Source organism: Periophthalmus magnuspinnatus, chromosome 13, assembly GCF_009829125.3.
Source record: "Periophthalmus magnuspinnatus isolate fPerMag1 chromosome 13, fPerMag1.2.pri, whole genome shotgun sequence".
Lineage (NCBI taxonomy): Eukaryota > Metazoa > Chordata > Actinopteri > Gobiiformes > Gobiidae > Periophthalmus > Periophthalmus magnuspinnatus.
Genome location: NC_047138.1, coordinates 18,194,354 through 18,213,945, shown reverse-complemented (window position 1 = coordinate 18,213,945; position 19,592 = coordinate 18,194,354). Strand labels below are relative to the sequence as shown.

Genomic DNA, 19,592 nt, shown 5'->3' with positions numbered 1-19,592 from the left:
ACACTGTGGAGGGCAGATTCTCCACCGGAACCTTGAAACTACACTTTTGAAGAGTACTTCGTAAGGACCCTTGAAGGGTGCATTTGGCGAATTGAGACACAGTCAGAGACAGCGCGCACATGTGCCACAGGGCGTGCCACACTAATTACGCCCCCTGCGCAACATTTACCAGGTGGAACCCTAATAAAAAACATTTTTTACAAAGTTATGAAAAAGTTAAAATAAAAATATAATAAAATAAAACTAATACTCCTAACAGATTTTGAGAATGTTCATATATAAACAAACAAAAAAACATTTTGCTACATACTCCCCTCTGAACTTCTCAAAACTGTCCCAATAGATTGCAAACTGGAACCAGAGTAACATTCACACCAGCTAACACAGACAATGAATTTGCAACATAAATGTTTTCCTCTACAAAAGGAAAAGCAACACTGAAAAGTTGGCCAGACTAAACAATGTAAGCTCACAATAAGATAGCACCGTATACACAATCTCCTACAGGTAAGTTAGTGGCTGCTACTCTCCATTAAACCTGAGATTCATTAGAAGTTGACATTCACAGTGACTTTGTAACACTTAGGTCACACCCAAAAAAAATACTACTACTCTTTACAAAAATAAAGTCCTAGCAAAATCGGAAATGGCATTGCATGTCTGAGCATTCTTTTGTGTCATGTTTTGTATCAATCTGTTAACTGGCTTCACTAATCTACCAGCCCTAGTTCTGAAAAGACTGACTGTGTCAGGGACTGCTTCTTTGGTTTCTGGCTGGGCACAAGAAGGTTTGAGGACTGGACTGGTAACCCTGTCTTCCACTTCTCGGTGATTACTTTCAGCACCCTGATGATCTTCAGGGTCAGACTCAGTGCATGACTCATTGACTAGATCTGGGGAAGTCTGAGAAGGGCATGAACTCAAAAGGGGATCGTCAAACAACGTTTCTTCCACCCACTCAGCGGTGCGATCAACTGGACTGTGCTCTGAATCAACAAGTGACAGATCCTGACTGACACTGTTCGCATTGCTCTGTTCAGGAGTGGAATTAAAGGAGGACATGGACTCTTGCTCATGGTCAAGCTCAAGTGGCAAGAAGTTGGCTGACAAGAGCAGGTTTCGGTGGACTACTTTCTCTTGTCCAGTTGCCGTGTTTCTGATTCGGTAAGTATGACACTTGGGATCTTTGGACACAACAGTGTACATAGTGGAGCACCACTTATCAGCAAGCTTCCTACGTCCACGCTCACCCTTGTTTGCCAAGAGAACCTGATCACCTTCTTCAATGTCTGCACCTTTCACCTTCAAGTTGTACAAGCGGGCTTGGCGTCGCTGACTATCCTTGACATTGGCTTGGGCTGCAGCAAGGGCCTCTTTGAGAGTGTCTCTTACCTTTTTTACATAGCTGTTGTAGTCAGTGATTTCATTGTCTCTTTCTGCGTTGTGGAACATAACATCGACTGGGAGTCTGGGTATCCGACCGAACATCAGATAAAATGGCGCATAGCCGGTTGACTCATGGGCTGTACAATTATAGGCGAATGTCAATGTCTGGAGCATCTGTGGCCATTTACTCTTATCACGGGGCGGCAAAGCTCTGATCATGTTCCCTAGTGTCCTATTAAACCTTTCGGTCTGCCCATTGCCCATTGGGTGATAAGGCGTGGTCCTTGATTTTTTCACTCCAGATATTTTCAACAGTTCCTGGATGAGCTCACTCTCAAAGTTCGCACCTTGTTCGCGTCCCATAACTGACGGGCAACCTGTTTAGCTGACTGATCGGGGCACTGGAACGCATGGGCCATTTTAGTAAAATGGTCAGTTACCGCTAAAACATCGAGACTTCGGCCTTTCGCATCCTCAGCTGACCAGAAATCAAGACACACTAGCTCTAGGGGGCTCGTGGTTTTTATGCTTTCGAGGGGAGCTCTTCCCTCTGGATCAAGAGTCTTACTCACAATGCAACGTTTGCAGCATCTGACGTATTCACGAGTACTTTGCTCCATATTGATCCAAAAGAAACGCTGCCTGGCCAGGTGTAAGGTGCAGCTTTGGCCTTGGTGCCCAGCATCGTTGTGCACACCATGGAGGACTTGGCCAACTAGGGACAAGGGAGTTACATACTGGTGTCGCTTTCTGCCAGTTGTCAGGTCTTTGCACACCCTGTACAGAATGTTATCAAGCATTTTCAATTTCTCCCACTGCTTGAGGAGCTTCAGGGCTCTTGGAGACAGACTGGACTTTTCTCTCCTTGATGGCCGCCTGCCACGTGTAACAAATGGTATGACTTGACCAATGGTGACGTCATTTCGTTGTGCGTCTTGGAGTTCTTGAACTGAAAACACAGGTAAAGTAGGTTGGCCTGGGGGCAATAGCCTCTCTAAGTCCTGAGCTAGCCAAGAGAACACCCTTTGCTCTGAACTCTGGTCCTCATCTAGCTGACCTGACAGGACTGCTGACACTTCCTCATTATTCAGTGATTCAATGTTCTAAGCACGATATAACACAGAGACAGTTCACTTCTTGATAGTCTGCACTGGCCCTGAACACTTCCTGAACTGTGTCTTCCTTGACTTGCTCAATGCTTACTGCCTGGTATATATTTGATGCTGAAGTTGTATGGCGATAACTTTGCTACCCACCTTTGCTCACACGCATCGAGTTTGGGCTTTGTGAGGATATAGGTCAGAGGGTTATTATCTGTCCAAACAGTGAACGTGTTGCCCTTGAGCCAGTGGCTGAATTTATCGCAGACTGACCATTTTAGTGCCAGAAACTCTAACCGATGGGCTGGATATTTGCTTTGTGCACGTGTGAGAGCTTTACTGGCAAATGCAATGGGCCGAGCTTTTGTTTCTCCATCCTGAACCTGAGATAACACCGCACACAGTCCATCTGTTGAGGCATCGGTGCACAGGATGAATGGCCTACTGAAATCTGGGTGGGCTAGGACAACTGACTCTAGAAGGGCGGTTTTAAGACATTCGAATGACTCTCTATGCTCCTGTTTCCAGTCACTGGCATCCAACTTTTTGAACGCAGCAGCACCTCGCATGTTCCCTTTCCTCCCTTTAGGAGCAGCAGTGAGTGCAAAAAGGGGCTTGGCAATACTGGAGCAATCTTGAATGAACTGCTGGTAGTACATTGTCATGCCCAGGAAGGATTTGATTTTCTTTTGTGAAGGAGTTATACCGTCCTCCATCATTAGATCTGCCTCTGTCATAGAGGTGATGGCTTTGACCTTTTCAGGATCAGTTGAAACTCCATGTCCGTCCACAACATGACCAAGAAACCTAACACTCCTTCTGAGGAGTTGGCATTTTTTCTGAGCTAGTTTTAGGCCATGAGTTCTCAGCCGGCTAAAGACCATTTCCAACCTTTTCAGTGCTTCCGCCTCATCAGGAGCATAAACAAGGACATCATCTAAATAATAGAGAAGTGTCAAAAAGTTCTGGTCCCCAAAAATACTCATCATTAGCCGCATGAAACTCGCAGGACTGTTACACAGGCCTTGCGGGAGCCTATTGAACTCATAAAGGCCCATGGGGGTCGTGAATGCAGTGAACTTCTTGTACTCCTCAGCCATAGCAATGTTATAAAAGCCTGAGGTGAGATCCATTGCACTGAATATGGCACTTCCTCCGAGGGCTGCCAGACAGTCCGCTTGGTGGGGTAACGGATGGGCGTCTTTGATAGTGCGTGCATTTAGCCAGCGGTAGTCTACACAGATTCTCAGATCCCCAGTTTTTTTCCACACAAGGACCAATGGTGATGCCCACTCACTGTTTGATTTGCGGATGATCTCTAGTTCTTCCATTTCTGAGAGGACCTCTCTGAGTTTGTGGTACTGCCCAGGGGGGACTCGGCGGTAAGGGAGTCTAAATGGGCGAGTGTCGGACAGATGGATTCTATGAACAATGTCTTTAGCCGAGCCACAATCGAGTTTGTTTTTTGAAAAGACGTCCTCATACTTTTGAACAAGCTGCAGGAGTTGGCTTTTCCAGTAGGGTGACACCTCACAATTGTCAATGTCCAGATTCTCAAGACCGGCTAAGGTGTCTTGGTGGCCTTGGGAGTGGTCAGTATGCTCACACAACGTTGTCTGATTTCTCATTTCCAATACTTCAACAGCTCCTGTGTCCTCATCTAAATCCTCAACAGCAATGCAGGCGGACACCTCTGCAATCTTTGCATTGCGCCTCAGAGTGACTGGCTTGTTGGAGGTGTCAAGCACTCTGACTGGGATCCACTTGTCACCATGCATGTTGGATACAGTTCTGCACACGATGATATAATTTTTGTATGTGAGACTCTTGGTTGGCTCGACCAGCACAGCACTGCCTTCAGAGAGGGCGTAGTTCAGGGGCAACTTGCTCCACACAAGGTGTTCCTGTCTTGGTTGGAGAGTCACAGCCTTTGTCAGCTTGGCCGTCCCAATAATGTCAGGAATGCTGTCCCCTCTCCACCTGTTAATACCGGACAACATGTTTAGAAACTGCATAATGTCAGGTGACTCTGGTGCCTCAGGTTTGCTTAGAACTTGCCAAAACTGTGTGGACTGTTTGAACTGTTTTAGAAGGTCCCAATGATCATTTGGTCTTTTTGCCCTGGAACGACCAGTACTGGAACCCTAAATTTACAGCCATACACTTCCACCTTTAAATCATAAATGCACTTTGGCTTGACCTTAGCTCCATCACAGCCAACGAGTACAATGTCAGAGCAGGTGTCATTGGACATGGATACTGAGTCAGCGCTGCTTAACATCTGTTCAGCCTCTTCACTTATGGTACATGCCATCGAACCAGTATCAAGTAGGGCTTTGAGGGACACTACATCCTGCACCTGTGCATTGGTATAGAATAGACTGTTAGCTTTGTCAAGCCTAACTGTGTTTTGAAATAACACAACAGTGTCTGGGGGTGAGGCTGTCACACATTCAGAGTAGATGGACTGAGCATCATAGTTAAGTTTGAGGGTTTCTTCTACTTTATCACTCACATTGTCCCCTCCCGCATGTGAGTGCATTAGTTTCCCTGAAACAGCGGTCTTGTTGAGTTGTGGGGGATTTAGTAGTCTTTTCTCTGGTGACCGACCTCTAGACAGCCCAAACACCTTTTCTCTTTCATACAATGTGAACGTGTTGAGTGAGAGTTTTGTCCACAGACACGGCATGGAGATGAGCGGCCAAATGGGGAGGACTGTGCTCTGGCAGCAACTGGTGCAGGCTGACTTGTACGTTCCAGCACTCTCTCCAACATACTTAGCACTCTCTCTAATGCATTTGACTCTGGGACAGCTTGTTCACTCACCTTAACAGGGCTAGTTATCTTGGCTGTGTTTACATTAGTGTACTCTGCGTCATACGTTGGAGGGTCAACATTTGCTACAGCTGTGGCCACATGGCTGCGTGTGCTTTGGGCAAGGCAGCAGGTAACCTTTTAACTTGGTACTCTCTCTGATGTTCATCAATAGCTTCCTGCACTTCGGTGAGTGACCATTTACTGATGGGCTTACATTTGAAAACACAAGCGAGATTAGCATCAGGGCAGTTTCGGATAAACATCATGGCTATTTCTGAGTCCATATTGTCAATTTTACCACCTTGGCACTTTAAATGTCTGTCAGCTACTTCAGCAGCTGTGTTTAACCTGACCCAATAGTCTACTGGTGTTTCTTTGGCTGATGGCTGGGTGGCATAAAAATCAGCTAATGGTAGACAAGAGCCAGGGGTCTCACTAAAGTAGCGTCTCAGAATGCTGTATATTGTCTCTGGAGTTACTGTGGTGTTGCTACTTTTTAGCCCCACTTTGACAATACTTTTTGCCCTGCCAAGGAGATGGTTTAACACTTCCTCTGCTTGCTCACTGAGGGGCAGGTCTTTTTTATGCAAGTACACTTCTACAGTGTCAATCCACTCATGAATGGAGTACTTGTCTGCACCGTCACCACGATACATGGGGGGGTCTTTAACGTCTGGTCTGACAACAAGACTTACTCTGGAGAGGATTTGCATGAGGAGGATTTCCTGGATGGATTTGCATGAGGGGGCTGTGAACTGAAGGGCTGTTGGCTGGATAAGAGATGGCCAGCTATGTTCTCTCCTATCTGACTTGATAATTCACCAATAAGCTCATGTAACTGGTGTGTGGTGTCTTCATTAATGATTGCAGGTGTAGAAAACTGTGGTATGTGCCTAGGGCTAACATCATCTGACCCAAACAGTTTTTTTTGGAATAGACCTCGGAGTTTCACTCATGTATGTAAATAAACCTCTCCCAGCAGGTGATAATACACCATAAGTCTCATTACTTTTATGTACCATAGTTAGAACAAATCAATGAAAAGTACCACAAAACAATGACTGAATCAAAAAACCCTTTGCTACTGGTGAAATAAAACCCTTTTTTGTCGTTACTGAGCTAAGAGGCACTATATTTGACCCACAGTCTTATAACTAGTGACTATACCCTGCCAAACAAAATGCCAACCAACATCATCCGCTTGAAGGCCAGCTTGGACTCCGGGCATCACGAGCACACAGCAGAACCTCGGCGATTAGCAGTGGGTAATCAAGGGATCCGGGTCACGGCACCAGTTTTATGTAGCAGGTGTAAAATGGCCACAGGAGGCAGGGTTCTTTTCAATGAAGTTTAATGTGTCTCCCTTTAAAAACAACAGCAGAGGCACAAATGAGCAACAAAACGAACACTCGGTCTCCCTACAACACAAATAAGATACAGTATTAACACAAAAAACGTTTTTTATAAACAAAAAAATTATTAACTTTACAATGTAAAACTTTATATTACAGAACAATGATAGAACTACGAAAAAAATGCTAAAATGCTAGCTCATTTTTTAGGGAGACAGTGGAGCGCAACTTACCAGTGCACAGTCCGCGCTGCTCTGACAGGGGGACAGAGACAGCGCGCACATGTGCCACAGGGCGTGCCACACTAATTACGGCCCCTGCGCAGCATTTACAAGGTGGAACCCTAATAAAAAACATTTTTTACAAAGTTATGAAAAAGTTAAAATAAAAATATAATAAAATAAACCAATACTCCTAACAGATTTTGAGAATGTTCACATATAAACAAACAAAAAAACATTTTGCTACATATGTATATATATATATATATATATATATATATATATATATATATATATATATATATATATATATATATATATATAGGGGTGGGACTTAATACTTTTCTTCTTCCCACTCCTTTTCGACCTTATATAAGCATTCATTTGTGAAATGTGCTTCAAGTTTACCCAATACATGTGCTCGAAATAAATAAAAATGAAATGAAATACATATATACGATATATACATACACATACAGACATACATACATGCACATGCAGACACACTTGCATACATACACAGATACAGATACAGACAGGCTTAGGGGGGCAGAGCTCACCCAGGCTGACACAAGCCTTTGTGTGCAGTGCATTTGGGGGAGTCTCTGTTGGCAGTCTGGGACCACGGCTGGCAAAGGAGAGGACTGGACCGTGCTGAACTGCTCCAGGAGATCACAGACTACAAGAAGACCTACTGCTTACTACCCTCTGACAGGTACTGCCACACCTCATGCATGTTAGAAAGAGCGTCTGGTGTAGAAGTGTTGACATGGAGTTGAATGAACGTTCTTGTGCTCACAGGATGGTGTTGTTAGAGACTCGGACAGAGGAGCACCTGTCTAATCTCTACCTCCTGGAGGACTCTGAGCGCTTTGTCCTGCTGCCCTGAGCAGACTGACCACACTGACCAGACTGATACCTGGGTCTGCTCCAGTTACAGAAGTTCAGCCGTGATCTGAGGGGCACAGACTGGGAATCTGTGATGTGAAGGCACTGGGTTGTGGATGTGGCTACTTCACTGTCCATCATCACGGGGTCCAATAATTGACTTAATCTCACTGAAGAACAATCTATGCAACTGCAGTGATGAGTGCCTGAGGAACCCTTCAGGAGACTAGTATTTCACACTAGAAGATGTTGTTGTTGGTGGTATTTCCATCATTAATGTGAACTGCTTATTTTGCTTATTTTAGTGTTATAAATATAACATAAATGTTTTTATGGAGATTGAAAATAGGCCAAATAAAACATTATGAAACAAAGTGACTTAATAATTCCATATCCTCATTAGCCTATTGACATGTCATAAGTTAACCAAAGCGTAATTAAATTTAAGATCAATTTATTTATTTGGAGGATAAGCCCCTTGAGACGGGCATCTCGATTTCAAGGGAGGTCCTCAAAATAATAACAAGAAAAACTTTTAACATTGACCGCACTTCGGGGTTACTACGTTTTTATTATTATTATTTTATTATCTTTCTCTAAAACACTGAACACGGGATATTCACAGAAACTCGCAACAGCGTCCAAGGCAGCCTCATTTAAAAGTGTTTGCACCCTCATTTGAGGCAGGTATAATAATGACATTTAATGGAAGATAATTGTCATTACACCCTTTTAAAACTCAGATGCACCCTCAGTCAGTTTGTCCTGAGCCTGCTCGGCACGCAGGATTACGCAGTAACGCAAGTCTACATTACGCACAGTGGCTCTGATGGCTGCGCGGAGGATGCGCGGAAGCTGAGGAGAGGATGCGGACTCCGGTTCATAGAGGCCTCATACCCGGGTTGGTTGGCTTTATACCCGGGTCGGTTGTCTGGCGACAACAAGAGAAAGATGCGCTGTGGCGGAGCGGTTGTGGACGTCAGCCCAGCTGAGCATGCCACTTTGATCTGCTTCTTTCATTTGTTTTTTGATTATTTCCAGGTCAAATCTCGGTTTCCTGTGCGGCTTGTTTGTAGCTGCTAAAAATGGCCGGAGATGGCGGCGGACTGAAGGATATCAATGAGATTAAATCACAGTTCCGAACTAGAGAGGGGTTCTACAAGCTGCTCACCCTCTCAGACTCTCAGCAGAGAGGAGGCCTGCCTCGGGGAGTGTCTGCGGGAACAACGCTGGGGCCAGTGGCGGGGGCCATCCCTGGCGGAGGGGTCGGGCTGCTGCAGGGGCCAGGGACTACCGCGTCCTCTTCAAACGCCGGCGCAAGCTCGTCTCCAGCGGGCTTCCTGCCCCCTGTCAGGGTCTCCATGGTCAAGCTGCAGCCCGAGGACCCCGGTGAGGAGTCCGAGCGGGTGTGCTTCAACATCGGCCGGGAGCTCTACTTCTACACATACACCAATATCAAGAAGGTGAGCCTACGCAAGAGTTAGCCCACAGATATCCCGTTAGCCTAGCGAGCTAGCCCCACATTGTGATGCTATTCCTCTCCGCCGGAGAGCCTGGGGAGCCGGGGAGCCGGGGAGTCGGGGAGTCGCAGAGAGAGGATCAGGATCACCATCACACTGTTTAGCTGGGCCTGTATCCCATGCAAAAGTAGATTAAACTTGAAACCCAAAAGTGAAACCTATGTATAACGCTATGAAATGATTAAAAATAAACAATTAATACAAGTTTTGATGGCCCTCTGACATCCGTAGACTGCAGGCACAATGGATAGTTCCCCTGAAGGGCCACAGTGTATATATATATTTTTTTAACACACGGTGATGCTACATGCTGAAGCAGGGAGGGCCAGGCTTATTATTCTACGACTGACCCTGCCCCTGTCTCTTTGTCTTTGTAGGCTGTAGACCTGAGCAAGCCCATTGACAAGCGCATCTACAAAGGCACACAACCCACCTGCCACGACTTCAACCAGTACTCCGCCAGCGCAGACAGTGTGGCTCTCATCGTGGGCTTCTCTGCGGGACAGGTGCAGTACCTGGACCCCATCAAAAAGGAGACCAGTAAACTCTTCAATGAGGAGGTATGGGTCACATGTTGCTGTCTCAGACTTTACACAGCTTGTTCATATCAGTGTGGACAGTGTATGAGTACCCACCTTTCAAACAAGTGCACAAAGCTTATTCAGTGGTATACACTGATTTTTTTATTATTAGCTTGACACATGATGAATGCTGAACAATTTATGATATGCAGAGGTGGGTAGAGTAATGTTACTTCAAACTAGTATTACTCAAATTGAAGTGCAAAGTAGTGGTTCAAGAAATTGCTTAAGTAAGGGTAAAAAAGTATTTGGGGAAGCTAATTTGAAGTTAATGTAATTTGAAGGCCAAAACATTAAATAATGCACAAAATGTGGTATTTGTTGAAGGATAGACACAAAAATGAGAAAAAACAAATTATATCTGAAGGAGTGCAGCAAGAAACACAAATATTCAAATAATTTCATATTGTCAACATAAAGGTTTTATCACTTGTAGTAACCAAAACTTTTACATTCAAATAGGAGTAAAAGTATGCTGCTAATACAATTTCTTTATAAAGTTACTCAAGTAAATGTAACTGATCCCATTGTGGGGACTGAAATCTTTGTGTCAGTTCTAATATTGAAGGATTTACCTCACATTGAGCCCCCACAAAGCACAAGGTGAAGTCCCTATGTTAAATAAGCTTTAATTTGTTGTAACTAAAACTGTGTAGCTGCGACAAGCACCACATTTGTCACTCATGTGCTTAACAATATTTATACAGAAAGACATAATTCCAGCATGTGGTACAGTTTGAGTTCTTATAGTTTATATCTTGTCTAGTTTACTGAAATTTTAAATCCATAGTATGTAACTTTTGCCAAAAATAGACTGAATTGAAAGGATGTGTTTTTTTTGTCACAAATGTATTTGTTTAACTGAAAAGCTGAGAAAAATGGGTTCTTATTGTGAGTGGGCTTGCATCACCACAAACCTGACTCTTATTTGACTTGAAAGAGGGTCTCTTCCTGTTTGTTTCTGGAAATGTTATTCCTTTGGCTATAAGATCTCGCAGTATGGCATAAAATGTATTTATTTCCATGGAGAATGTTCCGAAGTACGGTTTTAACTTTCTGTGTCCTGGAATCGTGCAGTTAATATTCCACCTCCAGAAACTTGCCTACTAAAGCTTTAACTAAATATCCAAAATTGTGTTTGTATTTTTTGATATCTATGTCAACACAACTGGACGGTATTTGACACATTGCTCGGTTTTTCAGATTTACTATAATTACATGATATTTTTCAACATTTTTACACATTCAATATTTTTTTTTCATATTGTTTCTAAGGTACCATGGTATATGCCAATCATATACAACTTTTACTGATAACTATTATAGAGTTGATTTATTCTTTATTACAAGCACATTGGGGATGATGGATCTGCAGGCTAATGAACTGGCAACCCAGGTTCAGCTGTGACTGTAGTACTGTTTCTAAAATTGAGAGTGCAGGCTACATACAGTTCCTTCAAGGTTTTCCTGCACTTTATAAGCACTTCCTTTAGGTGTTGGTGAGCCCTCTGCTGGCAGCAGTGGGAATAAACACAGGCATAGAAAACTGCTTTCAAGTTTATGTTATAGGATATGTCTCCCTTATTAGGACATTTGGGAGAGATGAAAGAAACAACACATTATACATACATTACTACATTCAATTCATTTATTTTTGTAACACCCAAAATCATAACAACATTTGTCTCGAAGGGCGTTCATGTTTTGGTTGATGGGGGAAACCGGAGTACCCGGAGGAAACCCATCCAGACACGGGGAGAAACATGCAAAACTCCACACAGAAAGGCCTGGGCGACCCGAGGATCGAACCAAACCCTCTTGCTCTGAGGCATGTGTGTTGCCACTCAGCCACCGTGCTGCCTACACACAAAAACAAAACAACAGGAAAAATCAGACAAAACAAGAAAAATCAGCCAGGCGAGGAGGAGGAAGACCAGGCGAGGAGGAGGAGAGCCGGGCGAGGAGGATGAGAGCCAGGCGAGGAGGAGGGCCAGGCGGGGAGGAGAGGGTCCAGCTGTCATCGGGGCATCTTAAAGAGTTACAATCCACAGGGGGAGTGGGACAGGGGACAACATGTGAATAGCATTGCTGATGAGAAAATAGGACAAAGTAGAGGATAGTGCTCAGGTTGCCATACTTCCCCCAGCTAGTTATCTCCTACTGCAGCCTATCTTATCCCGGGTTTTAATGTCCCTAACTCCCTCACTAAGTAACCTGGTCATAAGCTATACTGAAGAGGAAGGTTTTAAGCCTGGTCTTAAATACAGAGACTGTGGGGGCCTGTTTAACATCAGCAGGGAGTTGGTTCCATAGCACAGGAGCTTGGTAACTGAATGCTCTCCCTCCCACTGTACTTTTGGACACTCTAGGAACCACTAATAGTCCTGCATTCTGAGAGCGGAGTGCTCTGTTTGGCTGGTACGGGACAATAGCATCTTGCAGATAGGATGGGGCCATACCGTTTAGGGTTTTGTATGTCAGGAGGAGGACTTTGAATTTGATTCTAAGCTCGACAGGAAGCCAGTGCAGATATTTTAGTACAGGACTGATGTGGTCTCTTCTTTTAGTTCCTGTTAGGACTCTGGCTGCTGCATTTTGGACCAACTGGAGGCTCCTTATAGTACTTTTGGGGCAGGCGGTGAGCAGAGAATTACAGTAATCAAGTCTGGAAGTAACAAATGCATGGATGAGTTTTTCAGCATCGTTTTTAGGTAAAATATTTCTAATTTTAGTTATATTTCACAGGTGAAAGTATGCGGTTTTACAAGCTATGTTTATATGGGCTGTGAATGAGAGATTTTGATCAAATAGGACTCCAAGATTTTTTACAGTAGGGCTAGAAGCTATACTCACATTGTCGAGTGAGATTATCTGGTCCGACAGAGAATCTCTTTGATCTTTGGGACCAACAACAATGACCTCTGTTTTTTCAGGATTTAAGAGCAGGTAATTCAAGGTCATCCAGGTTTTGATGTCCTTCACACAGGCACTGAGTTTATCTATTTGATCAGTCTGATTTGGTTTCATTGATAAGTACAGCTGAGTGTCATCAGCATAGCAGTGAAAATTAATGCCATGTTTTCTGATAATGTTACCCAATGGCAACATATACAGAGTAAATAGGATTGGACCAAGCACAGATCCTTGTGGAACACCACAGGCTACTTTAGAACAGGGAGAGGTGCTCTGGTTTATACTAACAAACTATATATTGTTATATATGTATATTTATATACATTAATTTTAGGAGCCATAGGATTAGTAATAACAATGACACCTTACACTTGTGCTGATAAGTCTTTTGCATGAGTTACTGTGCTGCTATCTGCTCAGTGTCTTCTTCTCTTACAGAGGCTGATAGACAAATCCAAGGTCACCTGTCTCAAGTGGCTTCCGAAGTCTGAAAATCTGTTCCTGGCGTCCCATGCCAGTGGTCACCTGTACCTGTACAATGTGGATCACTCATGTGGCACCACACCGCCCCAGTACTCTCTGCTGAGGCAGGGAGAGGGCTTTGCAGTCTATGCCTGCAAGTCCAAGACCCCACGCAACCCTCTGCTTCGCTGGGCCGTGGGGGAGGGGGGTCTGAACGAGTTCTCCTTCTCCCCTGATGGTGTGCATGTGGCCTGTGTGGGGCAGGACGGCTGCCTGCGCGTCTTCCACTTTGACTCTATGGAGCTGCAGGGGGTGATGAAGAGCTACTTTGGAGGGCTCCTGTGCGTGTCCTGGAGTCCCGATGGAAAGTACTTGGCTACGGGTGGAGAGGATGACCTGGTGACCGTGTGGTCCTTCGCCGAGAGCCGCGTTGTAGCCCGGGGACACGGACATAAGTCCTGGGTTAACGTAGTGGCATTTGACCCCTTTACCACATCCCTGGAGGATGAGGAGCCCATGGAGCTCAGCGGCAGTGAGGAGGACCTGCACCAGGGGACTCCCAACTCATCCACCACGCATTTTGGACGTGTTCGAACAAGCAGCACGCTGTCGCACCTGTCTCGCCACAGCTCCAGAGGAGGGGGCTCAGCGTCCGTCACCTACCGCTTTGGCTCTGTGGGACAGGACACTCAGTTCTGCCTGTGGGACCTCACAGACGACGTACTATACCCACGCCTGCCCCTGTCCCGAGCCTTCACAAACACCTTCGGACCCTCACTGTCCAACTCGGGTAGTGGTGCGGTCAACAGCATCTCCACAGGGGGTGGGGCTGGGGGTGTGGAGGGTCATCACCACCCTCCCAACACCAACCCCCCCACACTGCCCCTACCACGCTCCCTGTCCCGCTCGAACTCTCTGCCCCATCCTGCTGTGGCCAACGCCTCCAAGAGCCAGGGCAGCTCTGAGGGAGGGGTGTGTGGGGGTGGCAGTGGCAGTGGGGCTGGTAACTCCACCCCTTTCAGCATCGGCCGCTTCGCCACACTGTCCCTACAAGAACGCAAGTCCGACAAGTCCAGTGTGGAGAAGGAGCACAAGCGCTACCATAGCCTCGGCAACATCAGCAAGAGCAACGATAAGATCAACGTGGCCCCCAGGAGCCAACGGCTGGATGCGGCCAAGGTCCTGGGTACCACCCTGTGCCCACGCATGCATGAGGTACCCCTGCTTGAACCTCTGGTGTGTAAGAAGATCGCCCACGAGAGGCTGACCGTCCTCGTCTTCATGGACGACTGCATCATCACAGCCTGTCAGGAGGGCCTCATCTGTACATGGGCCCGGCCAGGGAAGATGGTATGTCAAGCACACAGCAGAGGACAAAGGGGACACAGAGGAGACTGGGGAGGGAGAGGAGGCCTGGGGGACAAAGGAGACAGAGGAGGCAGGGGAGACAGAGGACACAGAGGTCACAGAAGAGACAGGAGAGACAGGGGAGACAGAGGAGACATTTATTATTAAGTTTATTATGAAGTTGTTATTAAGTTTATTCAATAAATTAAGTTTATTTAATACATTTGGTCACATACTTAAGGAAAGGTAATGGTATGATGTTGGACAACAGAAATGAAAGAACTTAAAGAACTTGACTGTTGTTTGGACATGGTGTCAGTAATCAGACATAATTCATTACTGACACATAGGGATGTACTGCTATGGCTACAGACCACTTAAGCCTCAAATACAGGGTAATACAGGATTACTCAAACATGCATGAATCAACTGAAATACACATTTAAATAGAAGACTTTATTTGTTGTCATGGGGAAATTGCTGTGCAGCCAATTCACATGGCTGGCTTCACATGCATAACCCATACAAAAACATGCAAACATAGAAAGCAACCTACAACTTAAGAAACTTAAGAGGCTTCAGGAGTCTTATTGCTTGTGGGACAAATGAGACTTAGACCTATTTTTGTGAACAGAAGAGGGCAGAAGTGGCGAGCGGAGGGCAGGAGGACGCACTGACAGCAGAGGGTGTGGTGCGTCACAGAGGGTGTGGTGGGTCACAGTGGAGCTTTTGGGCCTTTGCAGTTGTATAGTATATCTCTTCCAGGCTAGGTAGCTTTAGGCCCAGCAGCTTGGAGGACACAGTCACAGTCTTTCTTAAGCTCTTTTTGAGCTTCTGTGCTGTTCCCAAACCATCCCACATGACAGAACCTTAAAACACTTTCAATAAAACTAGTCTAAAGCATGCATAATATCTTCTGCTCAACCTTGAAGAGGGGATATTATGCAAAATAGACTTTCTTTTTAGCTTTCTGCCATGTTATAATGTCGTTCCCTCATCAAAGCAGTTAATACCCCCATAGAAATACTCCCTCTTTTACCCCTGCTTTAAAACAAATGAGAAAAGTCTTTGCTGTGCTCTGGCCGCGACACTCTCAGACCCGGGGTCCCACTTCAATTTGTGGTCTAAGGTGACACCTAAATATTCTAAAAGATGTTTCTTTTTCCAATAGTCCAACAATAAAATGTGAGACTTTCCTATTTAGGTGTAAGTAAAAGAGTATTATGGATTGTAACATGTTTTTGTTCTCTCTGATTTGCAGAACATGACAGCACAAAATGGGAGCTCTCCGAGTGGGACGGTGGTATAGCTGAGGGACTTTCTAGGACTCCACTGGAACGCCACTGTCCCCTGGGTCCCCTGGGTTTCCTGGGGTGCCTCCCTGCACTGGATAGAGGGCGGATCATTGCACTTGGACATAAACAGACCACATGTGGACTTAGAGCTGATGTCTGTGCTGAGTTAGAATGAGGGCTGCAACAGCCAATTGTAATTCATCAATTGAAATAATCACCACCCATTCAGTCATCAATAACACTAGGTCCTGAGAGAAGAGCTCTTACTAACAACAAGAATAAAACTGTACAAGGAAAATATGTCAGATTTACCTTCTGTCTGTAAACTCTCTTTTAACTGTTCACATTTTTAAAAGGAAAACAATCGTATATTGTTGTACCTTTTTGTTAGCTGATAAGGTTTATAGATATCAAAGTCATGTCACATTTGATCACATTCCACACTTCATCATAAACTACTGTAGCCACGGGCACCCAGGGGCTGCCCAGGAGCTGCCCAGGAGCTGCCCAGGGGTCTGCCCAGGGGCTGTCCAGGGGCTGCCAATCTGCGGCAACATCTTCTAAACCCACCAAGCACTACTTATTCCTTCACTCCGCGAAGAAAAATGGTTGGTTGCAGCCCTGGTTGGTGAGGGATATTTGAAATTTGTGTTTTTGTTTCTGAGAGAGTTTCTCGTGAGGGAGAAGAGACTTAAGCCCCACTCCATCTTATTTATTTGAAAGAACTGTGTAGTAATTTATATTGTAAAGTAACAAAGTAACTAATAAATACTCAAAAGACATGCCACGTATGGAAATGTCATGGAGAAACTGCAGAAAAATGCAGGTGTGTGGGAGCAGTCCTCACTTTGCACATCCAAACCCACAGTCCACAGATGATATACTGGGATCACCATTGGAGGCAGCATTCTTTATTTGCGATGAGACGTTGGACTCTTTGTTGAAATGTTACGGGCTCTCTGGAACACTGCTGGAGACCACAAACTGGAGTCATGGTCTTGGTTGAAATGAATTTGCTTTTGTTTCTTTCAGTGTCCAATTCCAAAACGGCAAATACTGCAACCTCATCATAATAAGGAATACATCTAGAACAGAGGTTCTGCTGAAACACAATAAATGCGCACCCCCTACATGTTGTGTTCAATCCATACACAGTACCATACAGTAACATAGTCATGTAGACCTAATCTCTCCCTCAGGGAGCATGCAGGCCTATACCCTCTGCAGAGAGCATATAGGCCTACTCACTCCCTCAGAGCGTGCAGGTATATACCCTCAAAGAGCATGCAGGCCTACTCACCACCCTCAGAGTATGTAGATCTACTCTCCCTCAGAAAGCATGCAGGCCTAGACCCTCTCTCAGAGAGCATGCAGGCCTACTCACCGCCCTTAGATAAACATGCAGGCCTACGCTCTCTCTCTCAGAAAGCATGCAGAACTACTCACAACCTCAGAGTATATAGGCCTACTCACCCCCTCAGAGCATGTGCTTTGCTCAGGCAGGGGACAGAGCCATAGGCTTACTGTATTTGTACTTGTCAGGCATAAGCTCCCATACGTATGTCACACAGCCAAGACAACATGTAACAACAATATAATCATCATTAAGAGGTCTAGTGCGCAAACAGTTCTCAGGGCTTTACCAGTCAGTCAGTCAGTAAGGGCAAGATAATTCCACAAATGCAACAATCTTTCAATCTTTGTGGGCATAAATTCAGTGATTGGAAATGGAAAGTTGATTCAGCATTAAAACAATGTTACATTTCAATCTGGTGCAAAAATCCCTCAAGGACAGCTGGGAAATCAGCTGTTGAAGTCAGCTGTAACATCTTCAAAACCAGACAGAAGACTCACTACAGGTAACCCATAGAGCAACTGAGCAGGAGAGAAATCGGGTACATCTAGCAAATGTCTATATTATGTTTAGTCATTTTGTAGTAAGTCCTGGGTATACCCTACTAATCTGATGTATTTGTCTAGCAGAAACCTTCCTCGTTGTGCCTTTATCTGCACAAATCCATGAGTGTTCTGAATCAGCTACAAATTTTCTCAGATTTTGCCATATTGTCAATATAAATGACAGTCATCATAATTTTCAAGTCAAGTCAACCTTTAGAGTACAATTCAAATGTTATTAAACAAACCTCCCAATGATAAGAGTATTTTTTTCAAAAATAAAACAAATTATCACACACAACACAGTTTCAAACCATGTTACAGTTGTAAAAAACTGAAAATGGTCCTTTGTTTATTTTTCAATTAGAAGCCTTAATAATAATAATAATGATGGCTTACACTTGTAATGCGCTTTACAGGCTTGTCAAAGCCTCTCAAAGCGCTACACTATAGTCATTATTCATTCATTTCCACACTTGGTGATGGTAAGCTAGTATTGTAGCCACAGCTGCCCTGGGGGCAGACTGACGGAAGCGAGGCTGCCAATCTGCGCCATCGTGCATCGCATCATTCGCGCACACACCACTTTCATACTAGGCAATGTGGGTGAAGTGTCTTGCCTAAGGACACAACGACAGAAATTGGTCCGAGCGGGACTCGATCCTCCGACCAACACTCTAACCACTGAACCTAAAATCTATTTCAATCAACTCAGGCAGTCAGGCAGTATCATCTTTGTTATGTTCAGGACTCAGGAGGCTTGACCACTGATCATTTTAAGAACAGCTTTTATTCTGGTCCACTTACATACCCGAGGTACCACAACTCCCGCTCACTTTATGTACATGCGTAGACTTTAGCATATGACACCACTCTCAACTGTCTGCGCCGTCAACCTTTATTTACATTTCCGTGTCTGTAAATAAACTTTGTTCAAACTTTTTACCCCGAGACTGAATCTTTGGTTTTACTGGTGCTTTTACTGCTCTACCAGATCTTGTTTTGTATGTTAATGCATCAGAGGTACCACGAACAGTCTGTGTATCATGTGCATCAACAGTATGACCAGGTGACCCTGTTTGAAAAGTCTATGAATCACTTGTTTGCATTTGAGTGTCCTGTCCATCTGTTGTGAAGGTTTTCTCCTCTATTTTACATAGGTGTTTCCTGTTCCTCCTGTACATTCTACCATCACGTGTATGAACCACAAATGAATGTGGCTGCTCGTATTTGTGCAGGACAACAGCCGGCTGCCATGACTCTCCTTGTTGCATCCAAACATTCTCTCCATCTTGCAAGTCAGGCAGTATGCTTGTTTGTCTATCAATGTACAGTTTCTGCTTTTGCTTTGTGGATGTGAATGTAGCGGCTCTCTTGGATTACTGTTTCTGTGTTGTCCTCTCTGCTTGTGGATATCCAAAGTGGGCCTTCAATAGATCTAAGAGAGCTAAAAAAAACAGGACAATAGGGAGTCTGAACCTAGAAAGAAAAGTGTTACCATCCCTTACACAGCAGGTGTGTCTGAAAAACTTTAGAGAATTTTCAGACAGTATGAGATTCCTGTCTTTTTCCTTTTCAATCTGAGCATACCTTTGCTGACAGTCAGTGAGTGCTCTTGATCCATACACCACAGGTTGTCCATCAGAACTCACATGCACCGAAAGAGTGACGGTTTATTGATGTCATAGTATTTGAGTGTAGGAGAATTGGTGACAAGCTGTTTTAATCATTCAAAAATATCTTCTTGTTGTTTCTCCGAGTGCCACTCCACATTTCCTTCAAGCAGCTTTCTCAGGGGTACACTGATATCTGAC

General features: G+C 44.7%; 2 protein-coding genes across 6 annotated transcripts in view; both read left to right on the top strand.

The window, feature by feature from the left end:
- The window catches only part of LOC117380711 (mitogen-activated protein kinase kinase kinase kinase 5-like), a 49,815-nt gene extending 41,684 nt beyond the window's left edge, over positions 1-8,131 (top strand). For 3 of the 5 annotated variants that reach the window (XM_055226237.1, XM_055226236.1, XM_055226235.1), the window contains exons 30-31: positions 7,465-7,591; positions 7,678-8,072. In XM_055226237.1, the coding sequence (XP_055082212.1) occupies positions 7,465-7,591; positions 7,678-7,765 (215 nt within the window). In that variant the 3' untranslated portion in view covers positions 7,766-8,072. Of the gene's footprint in view, positions 1-7,464; positions 7,592-7,677 lie in introns of all 5 variants that reach the window. The other 2 variants (XM_033977552.2, XM_033977551.2) reach the window with 1 other exon arrangement.
- Positions 8,132-8,533: 402 nt separating this feature from the next.
- zmp:0000000529 (WD repeat-containing protein 20) lies at positions 8,534-17,005 on the top strand. The gene is made up of 4 exons (XM_033977575.2): positions 8,534-9,227; positions 9,662-9,844; positions 13,217-14,590; positions 15,849-17,005. Exons 1-4 carry the CDS (start codon positions 8,850-8,852, stop codon positions 15,894-15,896), a joined length of 1,983 nt encoding a protein of 660 aa, XP_033833466.1. The 5' UTR covers positions 8,534-8,849; the 3' UTR covers positions 15,897-17,005.
- Positions 17,006-19,592: the final 2,587 nt, after the last annotated feature.